The following is a 24550-nucleotide window of genomic DNA, read 5'->3' on the forward strand; positions in this document are numbered from 1 at the left end:
CATTAGTTTGCTAGTCTAAATATTGAAACAACATGTCCTCGTCTTTCTTTTTAAATAAGTTTATCTTGAGAGGCTAGAGAAAAGGAGTATCTTTTAGTTTATTTTGTTATGTAGAATATTTTAGACTGAGGTATCCAGTCAAAAACAATAATATATAATTGTCCACAGTTATGTAATTGGTCTTCTGGAAAAAAATGACTAATAATAGTGTTTCCAAGGTTTCCCTTTTCAAAGGGACATATGAAAACAGTGCATATGTTTGTGAGGAGAGTCTCAAAACAGTACAAAACTGAAGGTATATCACATGAGAGACTAATAAATATTTCACAGAATTCTAAGAAGATCTGGGGATCTGTATGCTCTCTTGATGACACAGACTTTGCTAAGATAGTATTTCTCCTGCACAGTTATGTTCCTGGATTTAAGTGACAAATAAAAACTGGTTGCCATTAGGACATCTATTTTGCTTTGCTATGATTAGTGCTCTTTGGCTTTGAATAAGAAGCCAAGCCTGCATTTCAGAATATACTGATTTCTGTCTAATGAGATCATACAATAGAAGGAGGATTCTGTGAATTCCATGTCTTGACTGAAGTTAAAAATAAATAAATAAAAAGGTAAGCTAAAGGATGTTAAGGTTAACAGAAACAGATAACTCAGGGAGACCGCTAAATACCAGAGGATAAAGGAAAATCCATTAAAATATTTTACAGGTAAATCTTTATGGCAATAAAAGACATTTCCATAGATTGCCTAATGAAAAATAATGTTAAAAAAATGAGGCCATAATTAATTCAATTCATATTACTTGTCACAGTATGGTTAGAAAGACCTGTACTGTTACTTTAAAAATGACACCTATATGCATTCCAAAACACCAAAGTAATAAGCAGAAAGCAATGTAGAAAAATACTTAGTCTAGGAAGTTAATAATCATAAAAAATGAAATGTTTTTATATCAATGCATACTGTTGTACACCTATCAAGAAAACAGAAAAGCTTGTGGAATATGAAAGTGGGCAAAATATGAAATTGAATATTTAAAAGCTGATAAGCGGAAATTCTTAGTAATGCACTGTTCAGGCAAAGAGACAGACGTGGCATCATGGGGTTCTGTGATCAGCTAAGTGTAATCAAGTGAAAATAATTAGAAGGAACAGTAGGGGTAAAGATGAGATTGGTAAAGAAGTATAAAGGAGATTCAACAGAGGTGAGGAAGTTAGGATTCTGTTGTATGGCCACAGCCAGGGATCTGTAGAATTAGAGACCAAGATCTCTTTAGTACTACTAGAGAAAAAACAAAAACAAAAACAAAAACAAAAAACACAACCTAATGAACATTAGGTCATTACAAAAGATCTTAACTTTCTACCTGCATGTTGGAGAAGAAGGGACATTGAACAGTAGGGACCAGATGGTACTGGATACAGTCAACAGATACGTCATATTTGGATAGAAGGCATGAACATGGATATTAAGAGAGAATAGAACGACTTCAGAATCCATAGAGGGAAATATTGTGAGTGACATTTTGAGATGATATTAGAGATTCTGAAACTGTGTACTTAGAAGTTCTATGGAAGGAGGAAATTAAATATCATGTAATTACTGAACTTGGGAGTATCAAGTAAGCTACATTTCATTTTGATTCAAATATTCATTACATTCCAAGTTGGCCAAAGCTTTCTGTTTCTTGATGATCAAAACTGAGCTTTTGAAGATACAAGATCTTCAGTACCATCTGCTGTCCTCAGAACAGTACTATGACAATCCAATTCTAATATTGCAGTAATAAAGTACTACTCTTTTAAGAATACCTTGCTTAGAAACCCTTTGTTGTTACTTTAACACACTGCTATTCAGACATTTATCCAGTCATACCTGCTTTGCCTATCTGCACTGCCAGCTTAGTCAGCTTTCCCTGAAGGACAGATTTTTCTTTCTTGTGCATGTTGGATTTCTTCTTGTCTTTGTCATCTCCTTCTCCCCCTTCTGCACTCTTCAGTGGCTGCATCTCCATGGCAGCAGCCCCGTCCTGCTGCTTGGCTAATAATGCAGAACAAAACTGTTACTCCAAAACTGTTCTCCATTCTTCTTTTAGTGTTGATACTTACTGAATACCCCCAGCAACACCCCTTTTTGGGGCTGATGATTGGAACTCTGCACAGAATTACCCTTTGCTCCCACAGCAGACAGATGCCCACATGAGGACCCAGCGGGGTTCCGCAGGGGCACAAATGTACAAGTGTACCCATGAGCACTTCACACACATGGGAATATGTGACGCACCATTTGTTGAGTACCAGGAAAACCATTACTTTTGGTTTTGTTTGTTTGTTTATAGCCAATGATATTCTGTGTTATACACATATATATCACTTAATGTGTTGCAAAACACTTGGCAAGTAACAGTACATCAGTACTGCAGGATTTCCTAGAATAGCAGATCTCACACATTTTAGCAAGTTGACTATCTATAATTCACTAAATTTTGGTATGCCTCATAGATTACAATGCACTCTTGTAATCTTACTTTTAATGACAATGTTTTAAAAGCAGTGTGGTTCCATGGACTCTCCACAAACAGATCTGCTTGCCTGCACAGGCACCTCTGTAACCTGTGGACCACACTTTGCGAACCGCTATTCTAGAGTAATACCAGATTTAAAAGGTTTCCTTAGCATTCAGTGGTCAGGTAGTTTGACCATCAGGTCAGATAGCAAAACCATCATAATTATCCCATTTGAAAATAAAAAATAAAAAATTACAGGCTATAGCATACATTCCTGAAAGAATGCTAATGCTAAAGGAAACTTTTAGTATCAAAAAGCAAGAGTTTTATTAAATTAAAAAGAAAAGAAAAAAAACAAGACATTCCAATTTATATATGTGTATGTGTCAGTTTTGTATAGAAAGGAGACAAAAGTAAATTAAACAGAATGAGATGAAACAGATCTGCTCAGCTTTGACATTCCTGAACAGTTTTTACAAAATTAAGCTTATCTGACCTGGAAATCTAACTGTTTTGTTTAACTTTAAAATGTATTCATTTAGTATAATTTTATTTAATGGTTCTGTACCACTAACAACTGAGTTTATCTATTCTATTTCTGATCTACCACCTTTGCAAAGTTTAGAATTATCTGAAAAGAAGAGAAAATTATAGTTTAATTTACTTACTTGGCATAATCTAAAGAAATCATGATATCTGGTATCTCTTATTTAACAAAACATGGAAACATAACTTTTCTTCAGAGGAAGCAAAATATTTATTTCTATTTCTTCCTGAGATTGCACATTAATGAAGAAACATCTAATATTCTTAATCTTCCTTTTATTTTCATTATAGCACACTTTTACATTGCTAAATAACCTGAGGCATTAAAGTTTCCTTTTGTTTTTATTTTTTTTTTAACCTTCTCCCTGCAATTAAAAATATGTTTATACAATGTCATTAAACACCACAGGTGACCAAACATATCAAAAAGAGGGCTGGAAATTCACTAATGATACATAGCATACATAACTTGCACAAGAAAAATGAATCCAAATGAGCTTCGTGACATGACAGCGTCTCTTAAAAACATCTTATTAGAAATAATGTTATTTTCCTATCCTAAATATCTGATACATCAAAATTCTATAAATTAAAACTCTACAATTTCTTGGGTAGGATCTTTTTTCAACATTGTTTGAATAGGGCCATTTTTACATATACGCACAAATCACAAACTCTTGTTTTATTTTTTAACAGAATCTACCTACATATGCTAAACATAAAATCCACAACCTGCTTAATAGGAAAGAAGATTACCTTTGTTCTGGCTGTTCTCCATATTCCCATCCTGCATTTTGCCTATATGATGAAAAATTTCAACAGACAACAGACAGTAAACAATCTTCACCCAAGACAGAACATGAAAATGGGAATTTAAATAAAAAAGGCAGACAAAAGTAATGAGCATGTTACAGATACTTATTGATGATCAGTAGCCCTTGTTATTATACACGTATGTTTATTAGAAGCATAGACAACTTAGCTGGACACATTCAAGCAACTTCAGTCAAGTTCAATGTTGTAACATAAAATACTAAATATCATTACATTTTTTGGAGCAAATTGCAGAAGTTAAGCTGATACTAATAAAGGGAATCTACTAAAAAGTAGGATTTTAATAATAAACATGAAGAGAACTTTCAGATATCTAGTATTTAATAAAACCACAGTTACAATCTGGCACACAGTAGTATAGAGCATGACCTCCTTAATGTATGCCCAAATTAAATAAATTATTTTCATAAATTAAAAAATATATATATACATAAATAAGCGTTAATAAATATAAATAAATAAAACTGTAAAATGGCATCTTCCGTACTAATATTATTTAGCAAGTTACTCCTGTAAATATGAGTGCCAGGTGGTCATCCTATATTCAGATTTATCCTAAAGAGAATGTCAAATGCATCTGTAATCTACGATTTAATATTTCAGCTACATTTTGTTTTACCATATCTAAATCATTATTTGTATTCTTTAAAGCTGACAATAAATTTGAAAGTGTATATTAAATTAAAATGGTAAAAATACCAGTTAGAGCATACAAAACTCTGGTATAACTAGTAAATGATGTCAAGTTTCAAAAAATGATATCAAAAAATGATATCAAAATTTCTTGATGGGATAACTTGTGAAAAAGTCACAGTGATAAATTAATCTCTTGGAACAGACTGTTTGAATTTTTTAAATATTATATTCCAAATGGATGACATCCTCTTCTTATAGTTTGCTATAATGGCCAATAGAAAAATAATACTAAGGAAAATTAATAGTTAAAATTTCTTCACAGGATTTTTGACACAAAGTATCATTAGAGTTTCAGTGATATAAAGTATCATTAGAGTTTCTTAACAAAAATCACAGCAGTTAAGTCCTGCTCTTCAAACTTCCTGTGCTAACAGAGAAGAAATTAACATGCATGGTAAAGCAGCAGATATGCTTCAATACATGCATTAATTTTTTCACTCTACACTGTGAATACATAGTAGCAAAAGTGAAGGGCTAAGATGCATTTCTCACACATTTGTATGTTCAGTAATTGGGGATCACTAAAGTCTTGATTCTCTTAAAAAGAGCAAAAATGGCCAAATAGGTTGTAAATGACATTGCACCCCAGGCTAATAGGCTACAGCCACCGAGAAATTCCAAAGTGTAGAATTACATTAAAGGAATAGATGTTGTGCTACATATAATGATCTCAGTACTCAGATGGATTACTAAGGTTTGCTGAAGTAAACTATATAGCATCAACTGCTTGTCTATTTTTAACTCTATTCCCACCTTGGTTATAATATGATTTGAAAAACAAGTGATAACTATCTTCCAAAGATCTATGTCTTCCCAGGAATCTATGACCCTGGGCAAAAACAAGTTTGTTTTCATTATGATATTTGCTCAAAAATTTTTGCTTCATCTAAAAATTGCAGGGGAAAAAAACCAACAACAACAAAACAAACAAACAAAAGAAACCAGCTGAACTTGATATCTGCCTTATCACTATTTTTTTTAGAATGCTTTTTAATACAGATAGAGGAAGACATAAAACATCACCAGAGATTCAGATTTCTAGCTAGTGGAAAAAGCCGTCCTTAAGAGCTGGGACACATTAATTTTGAGCAGACGTAGTCTGCTCTGTGTTCTGCTTTACAGTTTATTTTTTTTGAACACAGTTCAAAACCTTAAAGCAGTAGAATTAAAGATTCTTCAATTTTATTTTTTTTTTAAAAAGCAAAACAAACAAAAACAAACAAACAAAAAAAAGAGCTTCAAACTGGCAAACACAAAATGCGCTACTGTTTTCCATGTAAACCAAAATATTTAACTTTATTATCTATATTTGCTTTTTAATAGGGGCATAATAATTTTTGTAATGAGTTAAATTAAGAATTCATCTACCCTCACTACCTACAAAATGGGCAATCATTAACAACAATGTAAACATATATATATATTTAAAATAAAATAGAATAAGTAATTATGATAGAGGAAAGAATACAGTAAAGGGGAGTAAATTATTTCCTATAATTTCTTGAATCTTGAGTTTCCACTTGAATACAAATTATGAAGAAAGAAATCAAGATGACAGAATCACTACTGCTGAGAAATCCTTCTTTCAGTTTGTGCTAGGACCAGAAATACTAACCCATCTCTCTGACCTTTGTGCATTGTTTAGAAAAACAAAAAGGATCAGTAAGTATTAATATTTTATATTAAATGCAATATAGAATTCCTCAGAAAAATGTTTTTAATATAATTTTGTATTTTTTTTATTTTTGGAAATAAGTAAATAAAAGGGATGGTGTGCCCTGAAATCTGGTGGAATTAATCTGCGTTTATTTCTACCACTTTTCAGAGAAAGGCCAAAAAATCAGAAAGTTTAGAAAAGACTACAGAGCCTCTTAATAGGAGTTGAGTTCTGCAGCTGCTTTGAAAATTTTGGATTCAAATAAAGTTTTTTTTTTTTTTTTGCATGTTGCCTTTACCTGATGAAAATTCCCATCTCTTTACTTGGAACATACCCACGGCATCACTAATGCCGAAGTTCTTATGCCCAAAAGGTTACTTCAGCAAATAAACCTTCCACAGAAGATTTCCCTTTCCCTCCCATCAACTCTTTATGAAGAGTTAATGAAACAAAATAACAAAATCCTACTGCTGGCAATAGAAATTATTTTCTCATTGGAAGAACAACTTGAAATCACCTAAAGAAGCTGACCTAGTTATATTCTCATGTTCTGTGATAGAACAAAACAAGAAAATACCCTACTGATCTTCCAAAATGTCTCGTGTTGCAATAGAAATGAGTTGCAGCTCTCTTCGTGTCAAGTCAGTAATATTATGCAGCTAGTAAGAACAGACGCACATTGCAAATCTATATATAGGGGAAGAAGTGACGTATTTCAAGTGAATCATTAGGAATACTTCCATGCAGTATGATGTCAGAATCAATGCATTTGTAAAACACGGGTTAACTACAAAAGAATAATTGTGATGCCACTGATCAAATAGGAAGTTTTAGATAATTATTTTATGCATTCACTAAATAACTCTTCTTGCAATTCAGGGAATGCATTAAAATATATTAAAACTGCAAATTGCTTTGCAGAAAAAGAACAGAAGTATACATATGCTAGAACTAGAATTAGCAGTAGATGTGAAGTATATCAGCTGAGATTTTTCTCTGAGTCTGGTATGGTATTTCTATAATTTATAATCTTAATTATAATATCTTTTTATCTTATAATTTATAATTTTAATTTAAAAAATATATGAGTTGTGACACACACACACACAGACCCCCAAAAAATGAAATCCTGATTTAGGAATAAGGCTGGCCAATGAACACCATTGCTTTCTGCAAACCAAATCATATTTGGGATAAACAAGCTGTAAACAAACATCACTGCTTCTTCCCATATTTCCTTTATAACAATTTATATTTTCTAAATACTGTACTATTAAAACAGATGAAAATTCATGAATTATTACCTTTCTGTAAAATTTTCTGATCTTCTTATAACCTGAACTTGTAACCTTTTAAGAACTGAATATATATATTTTTGTTTGTTTGTTTTGCTTGTTTAACAAAAAGGACCATCAGAAAATTATGCATTTTCATTTCAACTACTAGAAATAACTACTGGTATGTGATAGTTCCTTATATAGCAGGTGGCAAACAACAGGATGCATCACAAGCCTACATGCCTTTATCACTATCACTGACCGAAAATAAAAAGCATTTTTTTGTGTCAACTGAATACTGGTAACTAAGACATAAATCAATTTATTTTAAATTGTAATGTTTTGACTTTCAACTAGCAAGCAACATAATTTCCTGTTCTAAGTATTTATTCAAGCATATATTTTTTTTTGAAGGTATGTTCTACACAGAGATATTAGACATTAGGTAAAAATGCTTGTTTCCAGTTATATTTCAGGGAAAATTCTAAGGCATTATTGAAAAAAATAATTTAATCTAGGTTGGAAAAATAGCTACAAGAACTTCATCTCCTCACTTTAGAACTTCTTTCCTTCCTTTCTCTTCTCCAACCCCCCTGCAAAACATACCTACCTTTTAAGTATTCTCAACTCATCATCACTACTGACTAGAAAAATGCATAGTATAAACAGAAACCAGACTTTGGCAATTTCCCAGACAATTTCAAAGCACTAAAATTTAACTCTGCTCTCTGTCACGGTTCTCCTCTGAACACACCATCAAGAAAGTTGAATTATAGAAAGTTTCTTCTCTACATGTTGATCAAAGATGTGCAGAATTCATTTAACTGCCTCACTTCAGAAGAAGTGAAAGCAGAAGAATGTTCAGTTGCACAAACAATTCACTTCTATACCTTGTGCACTGAAAAGAACTGAGTATATAAACTACAGCTCTGAGATAAGCAGGGACAATAACTGCTGTTTCTCATGGGAGAGAAGATAGAAAGTCTGAAAGTCCCATATTTACTTGATTTTACACACTAATTTAATATCCTTTGGCACTCAATTTCCATAGGAAATTCAGGCATTTAGACCAAACAAAACAGATATTTACCAAGCAGCTAAATCATGCTAACAGAGAGACTGAGTTAGAATAACTCAGGACTCATTTCTGCCTCCTGCTGAGCAATGGTTTTCAACCAGCAAAGCACTTAAGCAGATGCTTGACTTAGTACTCAGCAAAATTTAATAATGCAATCTCCAGTGGGACAGGAGGAGGACATCTGGTAAGACTGTTGTATGCACAGACGTGTTTTACACACAAGGAAGTAGAACCATCAGGAATGGAAAATGAAACAGTCCTCATTCATTTCCTGGTTCTTGGTCTCTAAGGAATCTGAAATGAGGGTGTTGGAACCAGGATGGTCTAGAGATAACACAGAGATGGGACTTGTAGGAAGAATTAATTTTTTTTTCTGAATTTGCCTATATTGTTGGAAAACAGTAAAGTTTTGCAGTTCTGCTTTAGATCCTTCAAACTTTTGTGACATTTTTGGGTGCAAGACTTCGTGTTCTCGAAAGCTCATCTGCCAAAGTTAAACAGACAAGATTTTGAGACTCAAAAAAAAGTTGCTACTCCTATTTTACTAAAAAAAAATCTGCCCTGCAGTGAGATGTCAGAATTGGAAATCCTAGTTTCCCAGCAAACCTAGAATATGCAGGGGGAAATTTTTAAGTCTGGTTACATGTTTCTTTTAAGTTATAATCAAATTATTTAGAATTAGGCTCAAAGGATTTACGATGCCATTGCTTTAAGAAGGTTCTCACAGTAGTAGACCTTAATACTTGTTTAGTACTTGGCAATGCTGTGTCAGAAACTAATGTTACATACATAATGCCCAAACCACTGACCCACATTAAAAAAAAAAAAAATTGTCACCAACATGATGAAAAATAGAATGTCTGGGTAACTGGTGCTGTACAAGAAGGAAAGGTCTCCATGGCAAATATAAACTAATGTATTTGATTACCAGAAAAATATAGCTCTTCTAATGCCTAGACTAATCTTGACCCCTTCTATTTAACACTGAAATTAGACTATTAGAAGAGACACTGAAATACCTCCATGCTACAAGTGGGGTCAAGAAGCTGTATTAGGAGATAGTCAGACTTGACCACAGTAATATAAATATACACACAGTCAGTGCAAACAGGCTCGTTAGATGATCACTGTCTAAGGGCATTCACAAAGCTTTGCTTTGCTGTCAGTCTCTATTCAAAAAGATGCTGAAAGCAGCAGAATTTTTTTATGAAAGCACTGCAAGTAGAAATTGAGCCAGATTCCTGACCCCAGCACTATTTCTCAAAGCTACATGAAGACTATATCAATACTTATGAGAGTGCCACATCAGAAGAAGGTACAATCCATTTAGCACGGTGTTCTTCAGATCTGTGCTGACAAATGTGTTTTACAATGAAACTTTATGTAAAGGCAACTCAAAAGTTTTGAAAACAGTCTTATTAACTGTTCCTTTTAATTGCAATTTTAATTAATGGCAAAGAGATCATAATTCCTATTTGTTCTTCTCCCATGCTTAATTCTATGTAAATGAAGTAATTCAGTCATAACATCTTTGTGGCATCTCATAAGCTGCTGTAGAGTTTGTGGAAAAGGAGCTCTCAGAGGGTAATGACATGCACATAAAACATCTGTGCAGTTCATAAGAGAAAGAGGGAATCTGATATAGTAAGGAGAGAAATCTATCAAATAAAACAAGCTAGGTGTTCTTGACGTACCATTGACTAAGCTGGCATTTGCATTATCAGTGGCATTTGCACCTGCTGCACCATCTGTGGCTGAAGGAGGGTGGGAGGAGGGATGGGAAGAATCTACTGAGTAATAATGGGTAAAAAAAAAAAAAACAAACAAAAAAACAATAAATAATAAATAATAACAATATGAACAAATGCAAATGAAAAAAAGCAAAAACATTTATGAAATACTGTGGCTTTGTTTTCACCAAAATCAATGTTTTAAATTAATCAACACAACATAAATTTCAAAATCAAAATGTCATTTCAAAGGCAAAAAAATCATACATGGAATAATTATAATAACAACTAAACAAACAAGAAAGATGTTTAACCAAGTTTGCAGTTAGTAAGAACTAATTGTACACACTATGTATGGTCCTCTATATATATATTTTTTTAACTTAAATTATGAGTTACGGAAATATTAAAATGATTGAAATATTTCTCTTAAGTAAATAAATTTGTGGAATGTATCAGTACTTTTAAAATATGTTGCATACAACATTGTATCTGCAACATTTCATACTTTGCATTTGATGCAATGCTATATATTACAATGTATTACTGCTGGCACAGCTCAGTCTAAGGTGCTGGCTCAATCTGTGTCCTGTACAAACCTAGTTGCACATTGATTTGAGGAGAAACATTAAACTTTTCCATATTGTATGTAGAAATGTAGAAGAAGCAATCTAGGAAAATATAGTCTTGTAATGAGTTGTTTCAAATCCAAATAATGGGCATTATGTAATTGCCTCTGTTTTGTGGTGAAATGAAAAAAAGTAACAGAAAATAAAATTCTCACTTTGTTTTCAGCAATTATTTGCATATCAGATAAATTGGTCAAGCAATCTTTCCTAACAGGTATATGAAAAACTTTGAGAACATTTTATTATTTCATTGTGGATTTTTATACTACTGTAGAGAAAATTAATCTCTGCAAATAATAGATAAAATAAGTTTTGCTTTGTTTCTGTTGGGTAATTGCTCACAACAGAGCACAAAGTCCTGCAGTGAATCCGGACTGAGACCCTTGAACTTCTTCAGTCCTTGACCCATAGTGACTGTTTCATATTGTACTGGTTTGTAATTCAAGAAATATCATCTTGTCTTATTTACAAATGGTAAATTGGAAAAAGAAAATAAACAGCATATAGGATTTAAAAACACACCACGTGTAAGTATATTCATGAAAATTTCAATTGCAAATTTGATTATTCTGATGATAACAACAGTGTTTTGGTTACTCATGCTTATTTTTTATTCCATTTGGATACTCATACTAACCAGCACAGCACGAAGTGCTAACAGCAAATCACGCATCTCAGTGTTTAATGTACTGTAATTTACTTCTGTAGATTAACTGAGTATTCAAGCTTAACATTCAGATTTGCAACACCAACAGTGCGTGCGCACTTAAATGTTTTCCATGAACAATCCTGTTGATTTGAAACTGTTCTTTAATTTAACTGGACTGATTCAAAGACAATTATTTTAATCATTAGTTCAACCCTGATTTGCACCAAAGCTTGCTGGCTAAAGGCCTCATCCTTTCATTTGATGTGGTAGAATTCTTACTCTACCTGGAAGCTGATGTCCATCGTCCTGTTTCACACCTGTATGATGATTTTTACAAAATGTTAATGAACAATAAAAGCAAACACCCACATAAGACTGAAGCAAACATCTATGATTGTTAGGACTTTAGAGAACTGCAGGTTTATATATGAGAGTACATCATCTGAGTTCAGGCCTAATCAGCCATCAGCTCTGCACAGGTACTCTTCTGCACTAGCACAAACCTGCTAGAGCCAGTACAAAACATGAAGGAATTTTCTTGGTATTGTAGCTATATCCAATTGGATTTAGCATCTGCAAAAAAAGATCTTATACATCCCTGTAAGTATCTGTGTCTCTCGGAAGTACATTATGAGCACAGTGCATTGCATTACTTTGCTACCTCAGATTTGTCTTTCACTGTCTTCCAGGCTATCCACAATCCAACATGAGAAAATCATCAGCGTCCTGAGCAAAATAATATACAGAGAAGGCCAACCCCATTAAACAAAGGACCTCAGGACAGACAGTTGTTACATTCAAGCAGAAACTGATGTTGCTCCCTCTCCTCTAGAATATTCTTATACACTGCCAAAACAGATGCTGCTGGATCCTGAAACATCTGTATGTAGGAGTCTTTTCCATCCTTTTAGTGACAGCAAGATTAGACTCCAGGAAATTGTTCAAAACTAGTCTGAAGTGAAAGAGTTTTACTTTGGGAAGTTGCGGTCTTTCTCCTTTTAAAGTTCTGCAAACTTATCATGCCTGATAAGTATTTTGCATTTCTAGGTTTCATAAGGACTTCCATTTGTTGCACATATTTCTGAACAGAAAATCTATGTTGTGAAAACCATTTTGAATTGGTTTTCCTATCTGCTGCTTCAAATTGAAAGGATGGAACAGAAATAATAAAGGTGAAATCATGCTTTCTAATAGGTAAAATGCTCTGTAAAACTATAACTACTCCTTTATTAACTGTAAAAAGCACTAAAAAGCGTGGGAGTGTCTAAAAAATCATATTAATTGACCTTAAGCATGTCTGAAAGAAAAACATACTTAGAACAAACACGGAACAAAATTCTGAAAGTAGACTGGAATGATTTACAAAAAGACTGTATGAACAAAAACTGCAAAGGACATGTAAAATCATGTCTGCTTGGTGTGCAAACCACAGAGTAGCAGTTGCTCATGACTTCAAACTATAATAAGATGGAAAATCTTAACATTTCTTGATTTCATCAACTGATACGTGATGTCAAAGTTAAACTCTCTGTTAACATTTACTGCTACTTACTTTATTCCATTTTACTATTCTGAGAATGACCTCTACACCTTAGGTAATTAAAATGCCTCTAAAATCAGTCACTGACATTAAATAACTAAGTTAATAAAAAACCTAATCTTTATTTTATGTCTGAAGCTCAAAAAAAGATGTAATTTTCATGGCTGAGTTTTGAAAAAACAATATTGCATAGATGTAAGTGCACAAGTGCAAAACCTTTGCAAATTTTAGGTGAGTATGGATTTATGCAAAAAGACATAGCAATGGGAGTATGCCCATGTACTTCCTTGCATTTAATTATGTACTGAGAGTCTGCAATTTAACACTGGGAAAACATCTTGTTATCCAATGTATATTATTGGTTAACCACTTTTGCAGTTTTCCAGCGTGATGTGCAATGACAAAAATGGATTAAAAAAAAAGTTTTTTTAAATCCGTTTGTTTGTTTGTCAAGAGTTGAGGAGAGTTCTGGCTACAAAAGCAAAACAAAACAAAACCAAAACAAAACCAAGTGCCTTCTTGGGAGCATTCATGTGCATTGTGAAATTTACCTTTTTTATCTTTCTTTTCTTCTTCTTCTCCTCCAGCACCTAACAGAGTAAAGATGATGCCTGTCTGAGAATTCACACCGACAGCAGTTACGAGCATTCGTCCAGAGCCTTCCATGACGTGAGTACCTGAAAATACACAATATAAGTGCTTGCTTATGCATACATACATATATATATAAACACATGTGTGTGTGTGTGTGTGTATATATATATAAGTTAAAAAGAATAGCCATTAAATGTTTTACACAAGACTAGCACTGAGGGAGATCTGTAACTGAGAAAGTTACACTTTTAAAATCTTCATCAAGGTCAATATTATTACATATCAAAAATAAGCCCTATTGTTATATACTATTCTCAACCACAAATGGATGTTTAATAGCAAATATTAGGATGCATGTTCATTAGCCACATTACATTCAATTTTAAAAAGAAATGTTGTCACTAACACAAAGGTTACACAAGTTTGGAAGATAATTTAGCTCCATACATTTAATTCTTGTAACTTAAGAAATATTTCTTAATATTCTGCAAATATTCCTCAGAGATTGTTGTCCAGATTACACTGACTATACATGGAATGCTATTACATAACCGAAGCAAAAGCATATGTGCAATTTCTCTCATCTTTCTCAGCTGTTGTTGATTTACAGGCATAGAAAAAATATTTTTGAAGATGATTTCTCATCTTCAAACTTGAAAATCAATACTGAAAAAAATCTTCAAGGGATGTTAAATTCAATTAAATCACGAGTTTCCCAAACAGCAAGAATCTGATACACTTGAAAACAAAATCAATGTGTACAAAGATTTCTATTAGTCTAAAACAAATTAAAATGCAGAGTATTTTTTTTTTTAAGATCATTTGTTTAACTAGGTAATTACACCATTATATTAACTAAATTCTTATTGAGAAAAAAAATGCATGCTTTATTGTATAGAAATTTTTAATTTACAACTCTTATTTAAGCAAATGTTGGGGGTATCTAAAATCACAGCCTCTTAGAAACCTTTTGCTATGAGTTGTGGAAACATAAACAAACTAGGAATTCCTAGAAGCAGTCATGGAGTATTTTGATCTAACATCTTGGAAAAAATTTGTAACACTTTATAACATTTTAATAGATCTGTCCTTAGTAGATAGTGAATATTAAAAGACATACACCACTGTATGTCAGTCATGTGACACAGTTATGTTCCTATGGTCTAGACAAAAAGCTAATACCTAATGATGAGAAACTACTCATATACGAAGCTATTAATTGAAATATGTTTTATATTTTATTCTTTACTGGTAGAAAATTATGTATGCCTATTAAGCTATAGCATTGCCTATTTAGTATAAGTCTTTGTGACACCCAGATGAAAAGCAATTATTTCTCTATGTGAAGTTGGCAGGGTAAACTGAGTTTGAAAGTAGCTGGAAGTTTACTGGGTTTGGGGTTTTTCAAATACTCTTTCCTGCATTTGAAGAAGGAGGAAATAATTTGGAAAGTACAAAAACAGACTATAACATACAAAGTAAAAGCTGTGAGAAGAAAATAGTTTATATATATTCATATAAAACAAACAAACAAAAACCCCATATTTATAATCCAAGTGAAATATGGTTAACTTGGTTAACGATAACACATGGTTAACTAAATCTGCTCAAAGATTGGTTTCTTATTTAACAATTTGTTTTATCGTAGGTATTATAGTTTGAAATACATTATGTATTAGGACTAGTCATTGTCACAGACATGCATCTGTGGGATATAAGTAAAATCAGACCAGATGGAATCAGAATATAATCCAGTAACTAAAGTACCATTATAGAAAAAACAAAGGAAAAAAAAATTAAAAAAAAAGGAAAAAAAGAAAAACCTCCTATATTTAAGTAATTTATTTGTTTAAGACAAGAATTCAAGTCTTTAAGTCAAAGAAACAGTTTGACCATTGTGATCAAAAAAAGAAAAAGAAACAAATAAACAGTTCTTACTTTCTAATTGCTTATAATAACCACTTTAATGCCTTGTCACTGTGGTATTTGTGACAAACTACTTTTTTGGGTTTTATTCTATTGTTTCTTAGATCCTCACCTCTCTTCAAAACTAATGTTGTACTGCTCCACAGTTAAAGTTTGCCAGAAATGCAAGGTTCCCCATTTACTTTCATTAACATGAAACCACTGTTTCTTTCATTCTGTTGACAGCATGAGTAATGTAAATTCAGTAACTGACATCCTAAATACTTCTGTGGCTAATGGGGTAAAGATTCTGTTATGTTTATTCTCAACTATCTCACCCCTGTCACTTACCCAATGCCATCATTACTTATCACTCAATATTTAGAAACAAAAGTGAAGTTGTTCACTGATGCCTGTAGTTTTGAAACATATTGGAGGAAGGGATGTCTGAAGCCACAGTGAAATAGAGAAGAATCCTCAGTCTTATTGCAAACTACTGCAAAATGGATTTTAACCAACTGAATTATGAGTCTGTGGCATTGAACAAATAGGGGGTGTTTTTAATTTCTCATGGAGAATCTTATTGAGCTTTCACACCTACTAAATCTGAATGGACATGGAAAGATTCCTTCCCCCTCCTTTTCTTAAAAAAAAAGCATTTTAAGGGTGATGATTCTCATTTAAATGCTTTCTCTTTGTTTAGTTATCTCAAAAGTTGACAAAAGGAACCTTTGTCATACATAGATATATATTAATATATATAATCTCCTTATAACCTTTTTTTTTTTAACACATTTTCTTATTACTGCGCATTCATTTGCTGTCCTCAAACAATGCCACTAAATATTTGTAATCAAAATCTTCTTATAAGTAATCAAAGTTTCATGTTCTTAAAAGGAAAAGAGAAACACAGGACAGCATATGTAGCAACACTAAGCCTAGTTTGAGACCATAGACATCTCATCACAACCTTGAGAAAAATTCAGCAGAAATAAGAAAAATGGGAACAAAAATACTCCACTAGTCAGATACGTTAACAAAAAAAAAAAAAAAAAAAAAAAAAACACGACCTTAGTGTGTTGTGAACTGTTCCTATGGCTCCTGTGGCATTTCTGTGATACCATTTGATTCCTTAAAAAGTCATTTTCTCTCTTTCACATGACAGAGCAAAACATCATGAACATACAAAACAACTATCCAAACAACCAAAATCAAATCACATTCAAGTCAAAAAGAACAGTAAAGATCTTTAAGAATTAGAATAGGTTGTACTGGCTCAGGCAAAACAGAAAAAATGCCTGAAATTTAATGCATAACTTTTGAAATAACCTCTTTTAAGGCCGCCATTTAAAACTCTTTTCATTTATAACTTTCTTTTAGTATACATGTTTTATTTTGAAGGAATCTTCTTCTGTACTGGACTACAAAGGTGTGCATAAATATACACAAAATACGGCATGCATATGGGCAACTTTATTAAGAAAACAAATATCCACCAATTTTCAAGCTTACGTTTTGTGCACCTTGAAAAGGCAAAATGTCTTCAAATGCATGAAATGCCATGCTGAACCTTTTAAACCTTTTCTTAACATTAGTCTTGTAAAACATAATTCTGAAATGTTGAGTTGCATACAAATGTGTGCTTTGGAGCTGGTACTAAGTACTAATTTATCAGCAGACTACTCTTAGGATTACTGGAAGCTAATCACAAAAGCTGAACCTCCTTCCATCTAACTCTGGCAATTTCGTCATTTAAGTGGTGTTATAATTCATTTATATTAGCCTGAATGAAGAAATAGACTTTGTGAATTTGATCAACTATTGTTACATAAATGAAATGCTGGAATGAATGCATGCTTTTCACTTAATCTGTTCACTAAACATGTATTTCAACTTCATGTGGAACTACTACACTGAATTATTTCCCTCTTTAGACTATTTTTTCAATATTAGTAAAATATATATTTTTTTCACATGCCAAGTATTTTTTTTTTAATAAACAGTGGATATTCCAAGACAGAAAATAAGGAGACTAGTTCAGTGGGAAAACAGATATTTGGATTACACAGATAAGGAAGCTACCCTGAAGCATGTACATTTTCAGACAAAAATGCAACTAAACATGTACTGCTCAGAAACCTCCAAATCTAACAATACTAGTGAAATAGGTTGGAAATATGGCTCAAAAAAAAATACAGAAAGAAATGCAGAGAACTCTAAGTTTGAGTGTTTATCCTGTTTTGTTACTTCCAGCAAGCTTGAGTTGAGCAAAAATTCTCTATCTGCATGTCTAAATAACGGTTTAGTCACTGCAATTATGAAAAGGTAACCGAAGTTACTAAGAAAGCGAAACAACCATCAGAATATCCTCTTTAAACAAAAAAAGTTTTCCAGCAAAAACTCATCTACATGTAATTTCAGCATAACCAAATAATTTGGAACATTTTAAGTTAGATGCTCTGTTCTAAAAATTTCTGCTTTGCTAGAAGCTTAGCTTTGAATATTTTCTGGCAAGGAATTAAGACAGAATCAGAACTATTTTTCTCCAGGCAGTAACTGACCCGATTCCTTAATCAAGCTTCCTTCTAATTTCCAAAACCTAACAAAGCACCATGACCAAGACATTTCTTTCATTTATTTGTTCTTTAATAAGCTGACTCTTCATTGTTTCAAAGAATCAAACAAACAAACAAAAAGAAGTACACATGGATGAAACTTAGGTTAAGATAACCTTCTGTCAGTATCAGTTCAGTGAGAACTACACTGGGTCAGTTCCTCTCTGCAACTCTTTCATACTCATTTCATTAATCAAATTAATCTAAATAACTGGAAAAAAGCTTTAAACAATAAACCTCCTAAGATATTTTTTTTACAATGTTAACTATTATCACCTTGTACCCCTAAATAATTACTGAGGCCAGACTCATGTACAAAACTTCTGTATATGGGTATCATGGATTTCTCTGAATTTCAAACTATGCAGAACTTGAAGGGCATATCAGTTTTCACAGAATCACAGAATTGTAGGGGTTGGAAGGGACCTTAAGAGATCATCGGGTCCAACCCCCCTGCCAAAGCAGGTTCCCTAGAGCAAGCTGCCCAGGTAGGCGTCCAGACGGGCCTTGAATATCTCCGGGAAAGGAGACTCCACAACCTCCCTGGGCAGCCTGTTCCAGTGCTCCATCACCCTCACCGTGAAGAAGTTCTTTCGCATCTTGGTGCAGAACATCCTGTGCTCCATTTTTTGGCCATTGTCCCTTGTCCTGTGCCCAGAAACCACTGAAAAGAGGTTGGCCATATCCCTTTGTCTCCCACACTTCAGGTATTTATACACATTGCTGAGATCCCCTCTCAGTCTTCTTTTCTCCAGGCTGAACAGACCCAGGTCTCTCAGCCTTTCCTCATAGGTGAGATGCTCCAGGCCCCGTATCATCTTTGTGGCTGGACTCTTTCCAGGAGATCCTTGTCATTTTTGTACCAGGGAGCCCAGAACTGGACACAGTACTCCAGGTGAGGCCTGACCAGGGCAGAGTAGAGGGGGAGGATCACCTCCCTTGACCTTCTGGACACGCTTCTTTTAATGCACGCCAGGATCCCATTGGCCTTCTTGGCCACCAGGGCACACTAGCTGGCTCATGGCCAACCTGTCATCCACCAGGAAAAGGTGGACAAGTATCAGACAGTTTCATTACCCAAGCTCTCTTCACCTTTTGGTCTATACATGCCCATGCTCATTGCAAAGAAATTTAATATAACCATGGGCTTGTTAATGCTGTTGATTTTTGATACAGTGCATTGTGCTACACCATGCATGCAAAACTTCATTAGTGACCTAAAAGAAGGGAAATGTTTTAGACAGAAGTACAATGGAATTATTGGTTGTTTTCATTTCAGGTATATCAGTTGAGTTTCATTTCAGTATATATTCCCATTTCTGCCTTCCTAGGTAGTACCAAATGTGCTATATACAGATGGAAATGAACCATCTGGTCTAGTCAGCACTTGTACTCTTAGAATTGCTTCTCAAGTATAGTAAATGACTATCTGGATGATTAAACAGGACATTAAGCACAGAAACTCATTTAGTTTAATTATGTCATTGAAACTAATCGAATATTAAAAATGTTTCAGGTGCCAACAGTGAAAATAAGACTTCCTGATTCATGGTGTTTTTCTTTCACCAAATTTAGACCCACAAAAACAAACCGTGGCTGCAATTCAAATGTTACCTTTCTTTAGCTTTCTTCTATCAAACCTGAACTGTCTTCTTTTCCAACAGACGATGGAGGAAGAACAGTGGCAAACATCAGCCTGACAATCTTTGTCTAAATTCCAAAACCTAATTGGAAATAATTTACTGATGTCTTCAGGTTCAAAGACAAGGAAAAATTAAGGTCTTTTTACAGCTTTTTTTTTTTTTTTCCCGCTTTAAAGAAGTTTTGTTAAAATATGGGTGCTATGCTAATATCCAACAGAAATTCTGTTTTTAAAACTACTGTGAAACAAACATGACATGGTGGGTTTCAACTTTTTTGATTTTTGAGCTACTAACAATTTCCAGCAGGCACATCAGGTCCAACATCATGGGTATTAAACTTTGCAGTATATCTCTGGAAAAAAAGGTAGCATTTGGCGAACTCATAAGCAAATAGAGTTCAAGGATTCGCTAACACAGAACGAGTATAAATTCATTAGTATAAATATGGAGCAAAAGTTTGTGTAGCATTTGTTAAAATATCCCATTAATTCTTCACCTTTTTGTAATTACTATAGAGATAACATACTAAAAGGGAAATATAAAGAGTGCAAACTTTACTGTAAAACCATAAAGACAAACCTCTCTTTCTAGCAAAGATGTTTAAGCTTTGGGAAGCAGGATAAAAATTTATTTTCACCTAACTCGACTATTTTCCTTTTCTCTTCCCATCATGCCTTTCAGGGCAGTGTCTTTATATTTTTTCCACAGTCACCATTGAAATCTATGGGTATTCAAAAGGATCTCAATTTAGGAATATGTGAGAGTACATGAACAAGACAACAAGAAGAATACTTTCTGTGAGTTGAGAGTTCAAATGTATTTGAAAGGACTCTATCAAGTTGCAATACATTGATGATTGTTATGAGACCGTTATGAGACAAAATACCAGGCAGCTTTTATGTCTTCACATCTTAGCTTAAATCTGTTAAGAACCAGGCTATTTAAAAATCTCATTTTTAGAATAATATATATATATTTAAATGATTTACTGTGTAGAATTATATTACAAAATACAAATAGTATGAATAACATGAACATGTAACAAAGATTATGAACATAAAAATTGACATAAAAGTCAATATTTTAGTGTATCCATCTTTCTTAGCACATTTGTTGTTTCTTTCTCTAATGTTTCTTCTGTATGCATAAAAAAGAGGCTTTGAAAGACTTTAAAATTTAATGGTTAAATTAAAGCTGGTATACGATGAATTGAAATGATTGTTTTTTCCAGGAATTATATTTTCATTTCCCTCTAAAAATTTTCAGCATTTTCTCACTTTATTAAATAAATATCATGATCAGAAAGAATTACACACAATCAGAAAACATTAGTCTATCTCTCATATGAAAAACTGTCAAGGTCTGTGTCTGTATTCAAAAGACCTGCTATATCTAAGTTACCAAAACCTGATGCTGTAGAGAACCAAATCAAAACAAAACACGAACAAAGCTGTACATAAAAGATAAACTCAGAAAGAATTCAGACAAATTTACCTGACAATAGCATTGGGTCTTTGTCAACAGATTTGCGGACTTGATCTGACTCTCCAGTTAAAGAACTTTCATCAATTTTAAGATCATTTCCTTGAATAAATATCCCATCGGCAGGTAGGAGATCACCTTTCAGTAAAAACATGGCAATGGAAAACCACAGTGATTTAGTAAGTGCTTTTATAATTACATGATTATTTCTATGATAAAATTACAACAATAATTACATTAAAATGTAAAATGAAAGCAAATATGAAAGCGCAACCATATCAGACCACATTAGCCACATTATTTTAATCCCATAGGGAATAACCTTTGCGTTGCAAATATTTTTTGCTTAACGTTACACCAGAATCAGAATGCATCACACTTAACATACAATGAATAATCACCTAGACTAGGACAGGAGTGATATTTTTAACGTGACATGAAGGTTGTTCTGTCAAACTTCCTAAGAAAAAACAGCAGTTAATAGACAGTTAAGCAGTCTCTCTCCTTTCTGCTCTCTGGATGCTCTCCTGCATCTAAACCTAGGAGAGACTTGACCCAGGAGAGACTGGACACCTGTTGGAACAGGCTGTAATTTTCAGGTTGAATTAGACACAGCTAACAGAGTTCCTGCAAAGATTTTCCAATTCACCAGAGCATGGGGAGAAAAATGGGGGGGGGAGGAGGGGGGGAGGGGGGAGGGGGGGGGGTGTCCCTTATGGTATATAACTATATGGCATCCATCCACTAGTAACACCCAGTTTGTGGACACTTACAGAATCCATAGTTTTGGAGCAGCCTACCAACTAGGGTTAGCACAGGGGCATGATTCCCTTTCAGAAAGCATTTAAAATTGCTTCATATTCATACCTCATATTCATAACTGGACAGATTCCAAAAATTCCAAATATTGTAATCCTCCATGAAAGAGAATTACCATTGTAAGTACAGTTCTTGTCCTTGTCAGTGAAAGGAAGTGAAGCTTACAAAAATAAAATTAATTACCAAGTGTAATTTTACTGCATGTATTTTAGGTCAAGTTTTTCTTTTGCCCTCGCAGCATAATTATTACCATACCATGGATAGTAATGATACCAAATTATTCTGGTTTTGAATTAATTCCAGTGAAGTGAGTTCCAAATATCCTCTATTTGGTCAGGAAGGGAGAAGGGAAATAAAGTTCAGAAAAGTAGTTATCGATTTGACGAAACTTACCATATTTCACCTGTGCAATGTCACCAACTACTATCTCTGCCACTGGGATTTGGATAACCTGTCCACCTCGGACAACAGTAAATTTCTGTTCCTGCTCAATACGACTTTGAAGCCCACGGAACTGCTTCTCCTTGCTCCAGTCATTGAAGGCAGTGACGAGCACAACACAGATAACAGAGAGCAGGATGGCAGCACCTTCAATCCAGCCAGCTTCAGCCTCACCTTCATCTTCAGCTCCTCCTGTTGCAGTACCGCATCCTACGAAGACAATATTATGACTCATTCAGTCAAGCAAAGATCAGTTGTATTACATTTATCACAAGAAAATCTTGCTGTGAAATGGCAACAAAATGCAAACCAAACCAATGGGTAAAGGCGGCATCAATTCTGTTGTCTAATAGGACTCAGGCTTCACCTGAGCCATCTAACATTCCCAGAAATCAGGAGGACTTAAGAAAAGTGGCTCCTAATACTAAAACAACTAATACCATAAATCAGTTGAAAGTGATACAATTCAATTAAGAATAGAATTATATAAATTGAAGATTGGGAAAACAACAAAAAAAAATGCTTGAAAAGCTACACATCTGATGTAATTTATATACTCATGACTTAACTCTAAATTTTCATTTTAGAAATAGGAGACATGAGTAGTAACTGTAACAATGAAGTAATCAAATTTCTGAAGATTGCCTGAATTGATTAAGGGTAAACATTACAAATAGAGATACTGTTGTATCTAACCTACCATTTAATATTTATTGCTTGGTATTTGACCTAGTTTTATCAAGCATAAGAGAAAGATTGTATACCTTCCTAAAAAAAGATTAAAGAAATAATTTTCAATATAATTTCTAAGCAGTCTCAGCTAAATGCCCTCATAAAGAACACTTGCATAAAAAAAAAACTACTCTGATCAACTAGCATATTAGTATTTAAACGTAATAATGAAGGGCATTAGGGAACATTCAGAAAAATAAAAACCTAATATAAATTCATCAGCAACCCAATTAATAACTAGTAATTGATATAACATAATCAGTATCTTTCTTACAGAGGAATATAGGGCATATTTGTAGAAAAATAAGTATATTATTTCTGATACAAGTATAATAGTGTTTAAAAAGTACATTCTAAGTATTACCTGAACTAATACTGAGATATTTTATTAACTACTGCTAATTATTTATTTCCAAGTAACACACAATTAAGATTTGAATACATTTCCTAGACAAAATTTACAAAATAAAACTAATCTAGATGTCCTCTTTAATGAAACAAGCCCTAAAAAAATAGTTCATGATAGTGGATAGCAAAGCATGCTTACTGGAATCACAAAATTCAGAGATTTCTCAACCTAAAGGGGAGAAAAAAAGAACCCAATCCAAGCAAAAGAGCCTTCTCTCCTGAGTGACAGAGAGAGAAAATGAACCTTTTAATTTCTCATGAAGAACTGAACAAGGTAGGTGTTTGACATCAGTTTTCCATATTCCTCAGGTACCAGGGAGTTTAGCAATTTCACAACTGTGCTGCTTCCATCTATGACTAAAGTTTAATTTTGGTATATTCATCACCTGACACTAGAGGAAATTAACAAGCAATTTAATTTCTATTTTTAAACTGGAGAGGTTTCCCTGTAACATAAGCATCATAATTCATTAACCAGCTGAGTAATTACTCTTGCGTGTGAACAGTAACAAAATTACCAAAAAAAGTCAAAGGAAGATGTATTGAAGACTAAGCCTCTACTAAGTGAACACAAGAAAATTAAAGTGAGTTTTTACCAGTGCTTGCTGCAGTTTAAACTCAGATTTAACCTAATTGTAAGGCAAAGCACACTCCCAGAAGAAAGGGCTTTCCTGGCAGGGATGCCCTCAGACAGATGACCTAAATGAATCTTTATATGCAGGACAAGAACGTTGCTGAAAATACCATTTTTATAGCACCCAAG

General features: G+C 33.5%; 1 protein-coding gene across 1 annotated transcript in view; it reads right to left on the minus strand.

Moving 5' to 3' along the window:
* The window catches only part of ATP2B2 (ATPase plasma membrane Ca2+ transporting 2), a 124046-nt gene that overhangs the window by 75502 nt on the left and 23994 nt on the right, over positions 1 to 24550 (minus strand). Inside the window, exons 3-8 of the mRNA XM_032194226.1 lie at positions 22600 to 22857; positions 21400 to 21525; positions 13700 to 13825; positions 11893 to 11925; positions 3815 to 3856; positions 1882 to 2046 (exon numbers count right to left, since the gene is read on the minus strand). Of these exons, the coding sequence (XP_032050117.1) occupies positions 1882 to 2046; positions 3815 to 3856; positions 11893 to 11925; positions 13700 to 13825; positions 21400 to 21525; positions 22600 to 22857 (750 nt within the window). The remainder of the gene's footprint in view (positions 1 to 1881; positions 2047 to 3814; positions 3857 to 11892; positions 11926 to 13699; positions 13826 to 21399; positions 21526 to 22599; positions 22858 to 24550) is intronic.

This window comes from Aythya fuligula, chromosome 10 (assembly GCF_009819795.1).
Source record: "Aythya fuligula isolate bAytFul2 chromosome 10, bAytFul2.pri, whole genome shotgun sequence".
NCBI classification, from domain to species: domain Eukaryota; kingdom Metazoa; phylum Chordata; class Aves; order Anseriformes; family Anatidae; genus Aythya; species Aythya fuligula.